The 15,534-nt window shown below is 47.6% G+C and overlaps 1 protein-coding gene across 5 annotated transcripts in view; it reads right to left on the bottom strand.

Annotated features, from left to right (window-relative positions):
- Nucleotides 1-378: 378 nt before the first annotated feature.
- The window catches only part of LOC145223291 (uncharacterized), a 45,092-nt gene continuing 29,936 nt past the window's right edge, over nucleotides 379-15,534 (bottom strand). For 4 of the 5 annotated variants that reach the window (XM_080089690.1, XM_080089692.1, XM_080089694.1 and 1 more), the window contains 14 exons: nucleotides 12,854-13,214; nucleotides 11,233-11,346; nucleotides 4,739-4,876; nucleotides 4,530-4,664; nucleotides 4,389-4,457; nucleotides 4,118-4,304; nucleotides 3,865-4,049; nucleotides 2,775-3,750; nucleotides 2,559-2,702; nucleotides 2,312-2,453; nucleotides 2,019-2,156; nucleotides 1,662-1,862; nucleotides 1,349-1,552; nucleotides 379-1,219 (listed from right to left, as the gene is read on the bottom strand). In XM_080089690.1, the coding sequence (XP_079945816.1) occupies nucleotides 1,183-1,219; nucleotides 1,349-1,552; nucleotides 1,662-1,862; nucleotides 2,019-2,156; nucleotides 2,312-2,453; nucleotides 2,559-2,702; nucleotides 2,775-3,750; nucleotides 3,865-4,049; nucleotides 4,118-4,304; nucleotides 4,389-4,457; nucleotides 4,530-4,664; nucleotides 4,739-4,876; nucleotides 11,233-11,346; nucleotides 12,854-13,214 (3,031 nt within the window). In that variant the 3' untranslated portion in view covers nucleotides 379-1,182. The remainder of the gene's footprint in view (nucleotides 1,220-1,348; nucleotides 1,553-1,661; nucleotides 1,863-2,018; nucleotides 2,157-2,311; nucleotides 2,454-2,558; nucleotides 2,703-2,774; nucleotides 3,751-3,864; nucleotides 4,050-4,117; nucleotides 4,305-4,388; nucleotides 4,458-4,529; nucleotides 4,665-4,738; nucleotides 4,877-11,232; nucleotides 11,347-12,853; nucleotides 13,215-15,534) is intronic. The other variant, XM_080089693.1, reaches the window with a different exon arrangement.

Here is a 15,534-nt window from a genome sequence, read left to right as displayed (position 1 = left end):
TGAGCCGAATTTGCTCATCGGTTAAAAGCGATCCAATACAACAGCTGAATTTTCCTTGTCTCATTTCTCTCCACCCATTAACGCCAAACATAATAGTGTTTATTGTTTGATGTTTTAAGATAATGTAACTGCTGTACACGATGTACATCTATTTAAAGCTTTCCGATTAGACTGTCTGGAAACCATCGATCACAAGCTTGTATCACTTTTAGGTATCAAATTTAAGTGTAGACAGGGTCAAAGTATCGACCTGCTTTATCCGCTGCATCTAACCACCTTTTCCACTTTTAATCCACATTTTCGACTTCGCCCTCTAAACTTTTACTGATTGACCGAGCTTCATGTGGCTTTGGAGATTAAGACTGATTGATCGCATGGTTTTGGTGCAGAGATTTTATTTATCGTTTCAGGCTTTGTATCAACGGTGAACACGTGACATGCGACAATTCTGATTGGTCAGTCGCGAGCGAATATGCAAAGCTTTTGAACAGAAAACAATGCACGCAAATATAATCTTCAAAACTGATTTTTACAAAATAAAGAAAAACTAAAACAAAAAAGGTTGATGAAAACGCTGCAAGATAGAAAAAAACATGGAATCTGACAATAGCAAACACGCTGATAGTGGTCGTACGGGGAATGCCAAATGAAAAATCGGGTAAAATGAATGAAAAATTGCCATACAGCAGCCAACATACGTATTGTTTGGTTGAGCTGACTTACTTTAGACGCCAAATACTCAAAATAGAAATTCGGACTTTGAGAGATAAAACTAGCGCCAAAAAGTCATGGCTATCAAGTGAAGAAAACATGCAAAGATAAAAGCGAAAAACGACTGTCAAACAAAAGTGGAGCAAAGGCGATTTTTTACTCAAAACTCCACACAAAACGTGGCGGTGGTGGATAATGAAAACGAGATGATCCAGGCAGATGATTTGTGTGGAAGTCACACAAATGTGCGATCGGCAGCGAGCAGAATAAGTTAATTTGCTGCCAAAGCGCATTGTGATGAGTGTGCACAGTGTCGCCCGCTATAGATCAGTCGGTCGTAAGTTGGTATATTGTACAGAGATGAGGCTGTTTGTTGGTGTACGCGGCGGGCAACGACAGAGGCCGGAGGCCAGTAACGAAATAAGGAACTTATGATGCTGGGGTTGACGTCATGGACAGATCTATGAGCGATCACATCACTATACAATGCTTCTTCCCTTGTTTCCGTCTGCAAACGCAAAAATAACGTTTAATTTCACTCATCATATAGTTAAAAACAAAAACAGCCTAAGTTTTTTTTCGCTTTTTTACACCACAGTCCGGCTTTTTTTTGAACTGCAAAATTTTTACTACACACCTGTATCGCATATGGGACGCGGTGGAGTAGTTTCGGGGCATACCGGGACGATGCGTCGATTGCGTGAGAAAACCGGCATTGAATTCGGCTCCCTCACCGAGGAAAGGGTGGGAGTGACGGGGTTTGGTTACGTTTACGCGGACACTGTTGTTGGGCGCTGAGAGTCGCCTCGCCATGCTGTTGGGGCTCTGTGGTGTTTTGTTCCTAAACACAAGATGTAACCGTTTAGCATATTATACGTAGAATAGAACCAGTTTACATCCATAATCTTGTAATGCTATAAGAAAAGTGTAGCCGACAGCTTGAAACTTACCCGACGTCATATCGGTCCCATCGCTCGTAATCGCTGTCGTCACTTGATGACGTGCAAGTCGAGCACCATCCGTCATCCTCCTCGTCTTCAATAAACCTCCGATGTTTCCTGCTCTTTCTGGACGCACCGGGAGGGGGACGTTCAAAGGCAAAGTCCGTAGAGCGTGTTCGCTTTAACTTCTTACTGCAGGTTTTGCTGGTGCTGTTAAGTGGAAAGATTAAGATTATTGATTGACAGTATAGAATGTAAAGACAGTTTTAAGTATCGACTGACAAGAAAAGTATATTCAATTCAAATTGATTATTGTGTCGTGCATTATTGTGCTTTAAACTACGCATGCAAATCACTCGTTCTAACCAATTAGCTTTGCTGCACGTCTTCTGCTTGGGGCCACCAAACCGTAGAAAGGCATCGTTCATCTCATCAAGGTTGAGAGCGCTGTGAGTTCGGCCGAGGGCCATAGAATTGTCTTGGAATCGTGCTCTAGGCTGCGATCTAGTGGTGAAGTGCAAAATAGAATCATGCGGCGGGTGTTGTGATTTGCATGCAAGCAAATTATCACAAGAGCAAATTACTACTTTAAAATCTCGTGCTGCTACGTTGCACAACAGTGAAAGACAATAGCAGGAAAACCGGAACAAACTACTTACTTTTCTTTGGCTTGGTCGCCTTGTTCCGAGGGATGCATACGTGCGCTTGCGGAGAGTCTCTTTCCACGTTGAAAGCTGGAAAAATCGTTGCGGGCGTCGCCGAAACCCGTGGCGTCATCTTCGTCATCGGACTCGACTTTTTCTGCAAAATAACATCCAGCTTTATAAACTAATCAAAACACTTAAAGTCCCAATATAATATGCAGCTACAAACTTAACACCTGAAGCTAAATGCATCGGTACTTACTGGAAAAAGAATCGAGTCTGTCCATTGAACCGAATAGAGGAGCGTGGCAGTGTCGGGTGCCTGAATGAGTTTTCTTTAAAATGCTTTTTAGTTCTTTGCCCGGTTTGTCAAGATCTGATTGCAGTGAGTTGACGTCATCTTTGTCTACAATGACACAGCGACGTTTATATAGAGAAAATGAAATTAATTAGACTGTAATTGTTTTAGTAAAATTACCTTCTTGGTTTGTAGTAGCAAAAATTTTTCCTTCATCGGATGGGGAGAGTTCAAACGAGTTAATTGGGTCTCGGCAGCGATTTTTGTGGCTGATTCTTTCACTTCCCTTTCTTTGCACGGCAGATTTGGGACTTTCTCGTGGGGGAGAAGTGCGCTGGCTCTCGTGGAGGTCTGTTTTCCGCATCCAGGGATTTTCAGAATCTAGCGACTGTTTTCTCGGGACCGGGACATGTGAGACGGGGTAGCGGGCTCTGGGCGCCGGAATAGGGGCAGAAGAGTTTCCCAGTGCTGATCCGACCTTGATCGGAGGTTGGGACTCACTCGTTGATAGGTTGTCGAACGCATCAATGGTCTTCTGCATTTCAGGAGACATCTTTCGCGCACCAGATATGATAGGCGGCGAGCTGCGCATGTGTGCATTCATCTGGAACGGCACAAACTCTGTGGCAGGCACGTGACCACCATCCTCGGTCTCCTTGTCGAGGCGCGTCACCTTAGCATTTGAAGAGGGGCGGTACATATTGGGATGAAAAGCGGCACCGGCGTTCATCTTCATGCTATTTTGATGTTCAATGGCGTCCAAAGTGCTACTGCTGTTGTAGCCGCTACTGTCCGTGCTGTTGTACGTGTTCTGTCCTTGCGGAAAAGGTACACCGTTTTTGGTTCGCGACGAAACCGTGCTACTCGGCGACATGACTGCGTCTTCTGTGCTCGAAGCGTTGGATTTGCGGGGTGTGGCCACTGTAGTGGGCGAATTCCCGATTGGTGAAGCCCCGACGGCAAGGTAGGGATGGGCGGGGTCGGCGTAACGCATGTGTTCGGTTTCGGTATTTGCTAATGGTGAACAGTTGTCAAGTTCCATGAAAACATTGGAGTCTCCGATGGATTGCCGCTGAGCAAGGTTTTCGAGGTTGAGGCTGTGGCGCACATTGTGAGATTTGGGCGTTTGAGCGGTCTCGTACTGCGACGAACTATGCTGTAAATATAACAACAAACATTGTAAATATATGCCCATGTGCAAAAACTTCCTAGGTATTAATACAGAATTAATTACAGAACATTAACCAATTTGACTTTTAATTGCACAAACCTGTGAGTCGGATTCCGAGTGACAGGGATCCTCTCCGAGACTGCAAGACTTGGAACAGAAAATTCGACCGCTTTTAGGCAGGAAAGGTCTTCCAAGTAATGACTTGCGGCAACGATGGCAACAGAAGCACTTGTCAGTTGCATGCCAATGCTGACCCTCGTACTGCATTTGACCCGCATCCAAGCCTAGAAAAACATCTGACTATTTTCCACTGAGCTTGCAACAAATAGTAACACTTGGGATGGAGACTTACCAATTAGGTCTCCACACATGTCACAGTATTCGGCATAAAGAGCTTCGAAGCATTGCGTACAGTTAGGCTTGCCGTCGCGCATGATGTAGCGCTGACCGCCGAGGACCGTGTCACACTCGAAGCAACAGAAGTGGTCCATGTGCCAGTGTCTGCCCTCAGCCTCAGTGCATTCGTCGGAGAAAATAATCTGAAATTGGAAGTTGCGTTCAAATTTCATATAGCATTGAAAAGGTTTGCGGGAGAGTCGAGTCAAATTGGCCCGTGGTCTTACCTCGTCACACGCTGAGCACCTAGGTTTAAGGGTTTCCGCGTGGTGGCGCCCGCAGTACAAGTTTCCTTCCTGGATAAAAAATGTTAATCATTAAAAAAATGTTGTGATTAAAAAACGATTTTTTGCTTAAAAATTACGCACCTGGTAAAAGTAGAAGAGGTCGACGAGAAGCTCTTGGCAAACGGTACAGGAGAAACAAGCCGGGTGCCAGCACATTCCAGCTTCAGCACGAGCTGCGACTACCACAATATCTCCACCTTCCACAAGGGATCCGCACTGTAAAAAGAGGTTGCTACGTGATGATTTTGATTCTTTTTAAGTTTTCACTTTTCTCTTGCATCGTAACGTACCTTGGAGCATGGGGTGCCAGGATAATTTAAGGGAAGTGCTCTGACTTTTCCACAGCCGAGGAAGTCTCGTTTCCGTTGGTCGCTGAACAATTTCAGTTCCCGCTTCTCCTCTTCAGAGAGACCGTTACAGTAACATACCTAAACATAGGAAGCAGTATTAACAATTAGGTTCGCTATTTTAGTAAATCACTATTCTCCTGCGGTATCTTATGAAAGTGGATGCGAGTGCGCTCACAATGATACGTTGTTTATCTTCGAGACGTTGCGGTTTGAAATCCAATATCGCAATTCGCTTAATTCGGGCGAGATACGATCGGGCACGACGGTGCGAATGTCGGCATGCGCGTTCAATCATTGTAGTTTCTGTGCCGATAATGACCAAATGACTCATAATCCGCGAACTCGAGAACTTGGAACAGACGTGTAGAGGCTGCGATATCGTTCGATCGCAGAAGTCCTCGTCCCATAGTTCAAGATGTCATCACGTCCCCTCTATCGCGGCCTTGCCGTAATTGATCGCCTATGCGACAAGGGCTGGGCTAATCGCGCCGCGCGGTTGCAGGCACAATGACGCATTATGAGCTCCAGCCGGATGCATTACGATGGAATGCGAACCGGATCGACAAGAAGAGCCGCGGAGCACGATAGCGCACGTGCAGTGTAATTGCACGGGCCTGTTTACGCAAGTGCTTTGTGCGCGTAAACACAACAGAATAAGTCACTTAAACCGCGCGCCTGTGGAGATCAATGCGACAGTCAAAAGTTCCCGCGAATAAACAACGAGCACAATGTAATCGTCACAGCAATCAGATCCAATTTTAAAAGATAATCCTGAGTTTCTTCTATGTGGTGTTGCGCAAGCTAAGCAACATCTTTCTTATCTCAGCTCTTTATCTACGTAAGGCTTGCTTGACGGCAATCTGAAAACGAGCCAGTCGACTTTTAGCGCTCTCTGTATCCGACGTTGTCTCGACGTTACGAGATCACAATGAGATCATCTCGAAAATTACCAACACTATCAGAATCGTCTGCTCTTACTCAAAGTAAAGTCGGTGAATTGCCGCCATTACGATTAACAGTGACCTACTCTTCTACTCTAATTTCCTCCGTGAAAGTTTTGGCTCTGCTGCCCGCAACCCGTGAACCTAAGCTGGTGTGCTGCGTTACAATCACTTGTGTCCTAAAGGCGATGTCAAGGCACTCAGCGTTGCGACTGGTAGGTAGAGTTTGCTTAATCGTGCTACAAGGCCTATTGAGAAAGGGCCAGGCATCGCAAGCAAATCGGATCAAATTGCAAGAAGACACAAGCTCGCGCTGATAAGCCACCAGCAAGTTACTCTGCTGAACTTGCTTCGGCATCGGGCATTCCAGCAACGTGGCGTTTCTCGATGACCCAAGCCAGTGCGCGGGTCACAGGCTGTAAGCAGGTTTTTCGTCGTAAATCGGGGCGGCTTAGAAACTCTCGCATAAATACCTGCCCGGTAATCCATTTGTCATTAAGCAAGGCGAAAGACGCGCGAGAGCGACTTCGAGAAAGTTTTAATCGCCCTCAATGGTGCAAAACCTTGCGCGTCGGTTGATTCCATTTGACCGCCGAAAGAAATTAATCCCGGTACGGGAAATAAATGCGCGCGAGGCACGGGATGTTGTGCTTCGCATGTTCGTATTATTGCTCAATTGCTTCCATATCGGCTTAAATGCTAATTGCGACGCCAAAACAAGCACGGGTGGATTAAACTCGCGCATACGTTAGCGAACACCTGGACACGGAATATTGATTAAACTTGCAACTTTTTATGGGGAGTTCGAAGAAAGTTCACGAGGCGAAATGGAATTTTCCATTGCTCACACAAGGACTCGACACAAACAGATTGTGGTCGAAAACAAATGAGTGTTTTTCCAAATTTGGCTGTCACTCGCCAAAAAGAGACGACTTAAACAGGCCACGCCACAGAAATCTATTGTGAAAGTGCGAGGACTTTAAATAACCTCAAATCCGCGAGGCCGTTGTCGCCAGCTTTGCAGGGAGTCGTCAAACTAAACCGCCCTGGCCTCGCCACGTGGGCGGTATGTGAACCATGACATGTTCGGTGCGTTGGCCCGCGTCCCCTGTCTAAAACGCCCCCATAACGCTATTATGACGTCGTACACAGCAAAGTGTGCGTCCCGTGGCGTGGCTTCCGCACTGCAGGTGTCCACGCCCTGGTAAAAATAGAAATCGTGGAAATTTGGTTGCGCTCATCCATCGTAATCTAGCGCGCTGGACACCGACGTCGCGAGATGTATTACATTGGATGTGGACATGTTGCCTCCGCGAAAACTAAGTTAATCTTCAGCTACAAGAGTAAACAGGAGGAAGGATGCGGCTGAGTGCTATTTCGAAGCGATTCTAATCCCCGCGCGTACAAGTGTGACGCTATCTCATCTTATCCCAATACTCGCGACAGCAGTCGATGACAACAAATCCGTGCAGACACATGACAGATGCCATTGCAAATATTGAGGATTAATTTATCAATTCATTGACACTGCGGCGGCGGCCCGGGAGGCAGGGTCACTCGAGCGTGTGATGATGTCGTGAATATTGATGACTGATTATCGTCGGCTTTCAAAGCTGCCGCGCGAATTGGACTTTGTCTCCGTCAGTGACAGCAGGTTAGGCTGCTTGACAAATGGTGATCTTAAATGGCAACTCGCAATAGCCGGATTGCCGCGTCGGTGCATTCGCCACACTTGGTCTTGTACAAAAGGTCACACAATTTCCGTATGTACACTTTTAACCTTAAATCTTTGCGGGGATTTCGCTCTAATGGTCAAAATAATTGTGACAGATTACTTTTAATTATTTCTCGCACTTAAATTGTGTGTTCTATTTCAGGCGGCTAAACCGCAACACGTAACGATTTCACTTTTAGCACCTGATTGACGGGGACTGATAGTAATGAGATCTAATTGCTTGAAACTCAAATCGCGAGACTGAAGACTCGTCAGACCGATAAACCAACCATCAGGTGTATCGGGAAATACCGTTGAAACATAACGCGTATCTAGCAACCCTCTTAGGCCTATGTGGAGCGTGGAATTGTGGAAATGGGTCGTCAAGACTTCTTTCGTGCATAATCGTCAGCACGTTTTACGGGTGCGCGCTCGAGATAATTGCACGACATTAATCGAGTCGCTGGCAAAGTCACAAAGGACAATTGCCAGATTTCACGCCCCGGGGAGGGTGTGACGTGTGCTGATTGCTACTTGCTGCGCCGCCAACGCGTCATCGCTGCTGTGACGTCACAGTTAGGCGGCGGGAAGAAAAATTTAACGACCCTGTACAAATGAAAACCAAACTAGAAGTCGGCTAAATGTAAAAATTTACAGTCTGCTGTTGAGAAACGCTCGATCCCAGGCCAATAGGCCCGCTTCCGCCCGGTGCTCTTAAAAGCTTACAGAGCTCATCGCACCTTGCATGGCGCGCGCGTTTTCGAGGATTTGTCCGGCTGTTATTTATTCAAAGGTCAATCGCTGCGGATGGAGCCAAGCCGGAGCGGATTGCCGCCGGATGAGCCACCCATTGGCGAGGTTGCCATTCATGCGTGGAATGTCGCTATTCGTTAATGCATAAAAATGCGGATTGAAACGCAGCAGCAGGTGAATGCTGGTGGCGTTTATGGTGCCCGCCTACCGGCGATATCGCCCGCAAGCTGGGAATGTGTGCTTATTTGACGATTACACGAGCAGCTGCACTGGCGCTTTGCAAGATCATCCCGTTTTCAAGAAAGGGCGTAAACCTTCCAACGCACCGGGCCCGGCCATATTGCTGTTCGGACAATAAGAGGCGACACTGTTTAATAGACAAGGTGCTAATTACTGGCTCGCGACAAGTGGACGGGCACAACCACGACGTCATCGTGTCACGTCGACAATTTAATAAGGTTCGGCTTCCGCTTTGAACCAGACCTTTCTTCGCCAAGGCTAACGCTTTATCGCAGAATCACGGTCTCTGGGGTCGGTCGGCAGCCTCAATCGTTGACGCACCGCCGGCCAGGTATGGCGGCTTGAATAAAGGCGCATGCGCGGAGGTTAGATGAGAAATGTTCGGTGGGAAACGAAGATTGGAGGTGGCAAAACCCAGCGCAGCGCTTATTATGGTAATACGTAGCGGGAATCCGAGAAGTGTTGCAATTTTCTGCGCTTGCTCACCGCCCGTAATTGAGCATGTGCGGTATGCTTTGCATTCATAATGCGCTGTGGTAAACAAGCCGCGGTGTTGTTTCAAGCGCAAAAAATGTTATTAAGCGGCACCAACAACAACATAAGCCGTTGATAGACGTCTTTCATGTGGATGCAGAAAGGCAACTTTTAACTTAATACTTCCATCGTGAGCCGTGCACGCTTCACAGGCCGCCAAATTTATGTCGGAGGATTACGTATGTGCTTACGTAAGGATTACCAACGACAGCGTACGGGCTTTAGGCCAATATTATGGGGCGCCGGGGTCAGATCAAGTTTCGGTGCCAGATCTACAGCGGACTGAAAGCGCGAACATGCGGTTAGGCAAAGTGCGTGTAGCCGTGTACCGACATGCAGCGACCGATGTGAATGAGACGCGCCTACAACCGATGGTAATTGTTACCGAACGTTAGTTTGTCGACACAACACTTGCATTGCGCAGAGCACGGTGCGCATCTCATTACTCGCCGTAATCCCCTTATCATTCCGCTCATGGCTTAAACTTCACTGCCAGCATCCAATAGCGCTGGCCTGGGTGCCAGTCGCATTGCGTCTCCAGTGCGTCGCCGTCTTGTAAACACGCCCATCGCCTGCATCGTGGACAGGCCGCGAAAATCGTGTGTAACGCAATAAGCGCCCCTGCTGTCCGCCGCGTGGGCACCCGACGAGAAGCAAGGCGCCAGCGAATGGAAGATCCCTGATGCTGACAAGAGCGACACGCTCCCCCACATACAATCGGTTTAGAGCCACCCGCCGTTGTGTGTGTATGTCGCCACTGTGTTTACGATATGTTACACGCATTCACTGCGGCGGTTGTCAAGGACAGACATAAACTAGGAATTCCAAACGCGGCATTCCCTTTGACAGTGAGCCATGAGCGCGCCGGGGCAATGAAATTTGCCCGCACTGTTTACGGGTCGACAATTACTTTCACGACAAGCGCCGAATTTGAACAAGCGAACCGAAAGTTTATTTATGTGGGAGTTTTGGGTGTAATGTCGCATTCCGTCACGTTAGAAAGCGATTGCGAAATATAAGTCCACAGCTTCCGACGTCATGCCTACCCAATATATGTTACAGGGTCTCGTAACCGGCATGCCGCGGGCTGATGACGACTTAGCAACGGGCACATTTATGGTGCAACAGACGAGCGTAATATTTGCCATTCGCGGTGCAGGCAAACACCTGTGGCAATTTACAGCAACTGTGACGTTACAAATTACGGTGCTCCACCAAGTGACAAACGTGCAAAGGGCATCGAAGACAGTTTTGCTGCGTTTGCAGATGTGAGGCCTGACAGTTATACGAGCGAACGAATCGCTTTAGACAAATTGACTCTCAGTTTGCGTATAAACCGGTGTTCCCCACGTATATCGTCATCGACAGACGCTCGTTGTTGAAAGACATCACCCTCCCGCAAAGGCAATATTTTTCGCTCATCGCGACATCGTCCTTATAGCTGGTGTCGATTCGCAGCAGTTTGATTGATTGACGCGCTAAAACACCGCCCAGAGCAAGAGATACCTAAAAAGCTGCCAATGCGAAAATGAAGTCCCTTGCACAACCACAAAACCTATCAAGACTTTGGCACGAACCGTTGCGCACCTGCAACTCTCACACACTCCCTTACGATCGTTTCTCGGCGTGGAAGCAACCATAGACCATTATCCCTGATATGAAGTGAGTGACTTTACGGGGATTAAGTGAATGCTGCGCGTGAAAGATGGATTGCCATCACAATGTTTGATTCCTTCAGCATTGGGACAAAGCGCGGTTCGATGGCTCGGCGCGGGGGAATGTAAACTCGCCACAGGAGGAGAAATATTTCCCGTCCATCTTTCGTTGGTGTTTGTTCATTGGTGCGCGGGCGAGGTGTCGCCTGTCGCTGTCTTTTACGGCGTTTCCAGTTATAGTGGGACCAGTGTTAAGAAGCAACGCGTTTTATCACAGCAAAGGAATATTCGATCGCGTGCTGATTGCGACTTCTGGTACAATTCGATTTTTGTGAGCAAATTTACGGTAGTCGACGGGTTTGGACGAGAGCGTGATTTATGGCCGCCGTGAATAATTGGGCGGACATTGAACCCCCTCCTCCCCATTTTTTCGCGTTTCCGGCGACGAGGATCGGGATGCGACTGTTTACACGCCAACCGCGTGATCGCTGTTTATTCTGATTCCAAAATGTGATTAATTGTGGCCTAATGTTCCTAGATGGCAAAGCTAACATGGGTCTATCAGCGCTGCTTTTCCGTTAGATAACAAAGACTCACCTTGTCGTCGTGAGGAGGAAGCTGATGCAGCAATTGTCGGACTCGATATTTGTCACCAATGCTGTCAACCAATGGCACCTTTTCCTCTGGTAGGTTTTTGAAATAGAAGCGAACCTATAGAAAATCAAGAAAACCTTGTAATAGTGTGTACTTGTGATAAAAGCAAAACATATGTAAGGTGTGATGTTCGAAAGTTGTTACACGGAATTTCATTCGACTAAGGGTTGATACTAGGGCGTGGTGCCGGTACAGTTTGTGCTGTGTTTATTGACGAACGTGCGACCCAGGCGACAAGGCGGTGCGACGCAGCCGATCGCAGCGACAAGATTAGATGTGTTGGCACCAAGATAGAGATCGCTGTGAGATGGATGGGAATGTTAAGCGTACAATCGTCCGGGAACATTAACAGCATTATGTCCGAAATCTACCTGACAGACCGGACATGCACTGTGGTCAAGTGGCGATTCAAGCTATAAGCGGATATCTTATTGCGGCGCCATCGATTTTGCCACATAAATATGATCAATAAGAGCGGCAATATTTGAATTTGCCATTATGGTAAAACACAATTGCAATCGTAAATTTGTCGAATACGTTTTCGTTGTTTTAAAAAGCCTGTACGCGCACTTAAACGCCCGCGCTTCGACCCTTCCTGATAAGATATTGCCCCTTTTTAGACCGATTTCTTCGCGGCTACGGGCAATTTAAGCACAAAGTGGGAAAGATTTCGAGTGACCATATGTACGGTCGTGGACATTCCTCCGATAGGAATTAATGAAGACGAACGACTTCGTCAGAAACCCCTGCTGCGCATAAGAAACCTCAAGCAAAAGTGGAGCACCGCGATCGCACTTGCGGAGAATTGGCATTTCGAATGGCATTTAAACGACTTTTCAGGGCCATTAAAAACACTTTAAGGCATGTAAGTGTCAAATCCTGCCGCCGGTGAGAGTGCCGCCATGCACGTAAACTGGCCGTTTTGTGTCGTTGCAGGGTTGCAATAGCGTTGCAGAACAAAGGCAAAGGCCGCGCGATCCGAGCCCTGGCTTGTCAAGTGGCGCGGCACAAATTCGATGTCGGGATTTGGCCAAGACAAACACCGACAAAGGCGCGCTACACGGAACATATAATCCCGACATCAGCGGCTTGACGGCCCGCTGAACATTTACAGGCCCAGACGATTTCACGTTAAAAGCTCCACTGGCAAATATCGCGGTTATTGTCGGCGATTCGATCGCATATGCTTAAGCTAAAGTTTCTGCACTCGACGTTTTTGCCTTGAGATCCATTAGTCTGAGTGAAGACCGACAATCCGAAACAGCACATGCGAGCAGACAACAAGCTCTCTGCAGGGAAGATGTCGCCCTGTGCCAAGATTGATGGCCGATAAACGCTGCTTTCGGACTAAAACTACAACACTGTATCCTTCTTAAAAATATGTGGTCCTAAACCGCTATCAGTTTTGAAGTGACAGTGTCTTTTACAAATCCGCAAAGATAGTTTAGAGGCATTGAAGCTAAACTCGTGTCCTTGCTAACCTTTGATATCGGTCACCACCCAAATCGCACCCGCTTTAATTTATCATTTAAATTATCGCTTAAACAAACACGCACAAACGTACCTGCTCCGGTGTTAAATCTGGTGGAACCCAGGCATATTCTTGCAGCGAAGAGGATCTGTTATCAACGGCGGCTTCTTCTTCTGAGTCAGAACCCCGAACGTGGCGGGGCTGGCGCCGGGGTTGACGCCTTCTTGGTCGGTTATCGTTTCCATTAGTGCGGTGAGTTGGTAGTGGGGGCAATTTCTCGACTTCCATCGATTTGATATTGTTCATCTGAGTTTGATTTCTGGCTGGTTCAATTGCGGCTGGCATATTGACGTCGGTCTCACTGCTGCTGTTGTGACGTTGCGAGTCAGTAACGTACTCCAATGGATGAGCGATGTGTCTTGGAACTGAACACTTGCAATGAACGCACGATTTCCTGAAGCACACAAGATGCAATGACTTTTCCAACTGAATCAGTTAGCGAAAGCTTTGCTTGTCTCAGCAAGGTAGTAGTTTAAACTCATACACATACTGTGACTAGATCACTTAGTTGTCCCTGAAAGTCAAGACACATTTAGAAAAGGCCGGTTTACGATCCGGTCCGAGATAACATTTCCCTGCGGCGATTCGATCACAGGTTGCCGGCGGAACTTATGTCTATTCTCCCCTGCCTTATCGCATTCTAGACATAAGTTTATTCCTGTGTGCTGATTGTGCCGTTACGATACTGCACACTACACACCTAGCTGCCTCTAAATAAGGACTGAAAAATTTAAAAGCCACAACTAGTTAAGCTACAAGCTGTTGTCGCTCCGTCTGACCAAAAAACTGACGCGGCCGTCGCAGGCGTCGCCAATTACTAAACCGTCTGACAAGGCGCGCGTTTCGTTATAAGAGACCGGATCGCTTTTTTCTCGTTTCTCGGGAATACGGGAAGGCGCTGCTGTGCTGAGGCGAGGAAACCAACGCAGAAGTTGCGGATTGGTGCACAAATTTTCAGGCCATAAATCAAACGATCGTCAAATGCGGCGGACGGGTCGCGACCAACGCGATGCACGAGTGGGACTCTTATAGGGAATAATTTCACACACATACATACTGACAGGCGGCGTTAACCCGAACACGACGAGTGGAATTAGCGTCGCTGCTGAGGCACCATTCCCGCGCGGCGCGAATGTTTTGACAAATGAATGTAGACAAACAAGCAGAAACTGGTGAGAGCACCGTAGTTGCCACTCATATATGTTGAGTCGCCCCCCGCTGAACATGAATACTTATATTAGCCGCATTGCGAACGTACAGAGTAACCCCTTCGGATTTTCATCTACGCTGAGAACGGGCCCAATGCGGCGGTTGTCGACTCGCCTGGCGAACATCGTACGGCACTTGACTCGCCCAAGTGTTAGAACCTAACTGGGATTAATATTGTACTCCGTCTAAGTGTTGTATAAACTGACGGGCGACAGCACCACGCAATATGTAGGATTTTGGCAATTAACCACTAAAAATGGGGGCGGGGGCTAAATATGCAAACCTAAGGTGTTGCACTAATTGCTAATTCTTAATTAAGAACCTTGCTGACTGTTTACGCTTACAAGTTTGCCCGTAAACATTGACGGCAATTAGTCAAGTAGGTTGCACCACGCAAATTACGATTGACCAGACGAGACCTTAGACACCAATGCCTATTATCACGTGCGTTAATGAAGCCACGAGAAGTTGAATCTAGTTAATTATCCACCTTTGGGGTAGAAAAACAACTTGTCCGTTCAGGGAAGGCCATCGTTGGTGGACCCAGTTCTCACGCGCCACAATTTAGCAACAATGTATCGCGCATAAATAGTCACGGCAAACGAACAAAGGCACTGATAGCGGTAGACGACAGACACACTATTACTATCTGCACTGTCCACTTAGCGGGTGTCTGCCGCCGTAAATGGACGCACGCGAAGGTTGACTCACTTTCCATCGCGCGACTAGCGTGCGCTACAATAGACCCCTCATTTGGCTACTGTTTTTAAAGCAGACGCACCAATCAGCAGGTAAGAGTGGCATCCCGCTTAGCGCTTCCGATTTTGCATGGGAAAGGTCGCGAGTCGGCGTCCGTGAAACGGTCTGTATTTGCGCAGTGTGTAATTCTCATGCAACGCCGTTTGTCAAGTCTGGGGTGAAAGTTATTACGCCAAGGGCGACGATTCAGCGACATTTGGTCGCCATAAAATGGCAAATTGCAAGCAGTACGTGTCGCCTTGCACGTAATGCATAAATATGTGTAGATTAATACACATGACCGTCTGTTGTCAGCGACACAAAATATTATACGCCCCGCATCAGGAGCAGGCTCCACCCGATGATACACGCTTTCCATTTATAAACGCATTTTTTAACCCACCTGGCACTTCATCCCAGATGAAAACAGAACAACTATACCCACGTCACGCGTCACGCCAACAAATCCTGACATTCGACATCGTACATTTTTGGCCCGACCTAAAAACGTTACGGGTTCGCCCAACCCGTGTTTACGTTGGACAACAATGCACCGCTAGCGATTGTTATCATTTAAGTCTGTCGGCACTTGTGGGTCGGGGACCCTTTAGCACTTGAACACGTTCGCCGTTGTAGCGTTCCGCCGACGCCTGGGAGCTGACTAATAACAGCAGCAGGTGCGTTGTGCCTTTCTGGCATCATTTTCTCGGCGCGGTAAGCCAACGAAAACACTATTACGCGCTAAGACGGTGATCAGTCACGGTGAA

This window comes from Phallusia mammillata, chromosome 4 (genome assembly GCF_965637545.1).
Source record: "Phallusia mammillata chromosome 4, kaPhaMamm4.hap1.1, whole genome shotgun sequence".
Lineage (NCBI taxonomy): Eukaryota > Metazoa > Chordata > Ascidiacea > Phlebobranchia > Ascidiidae > Phallusia > Phallusia mammillata.
Note: the sequence above shows the minus strand (reverse complement) of the source record. Positions and strands in the feature narration are given on the sequence as shown.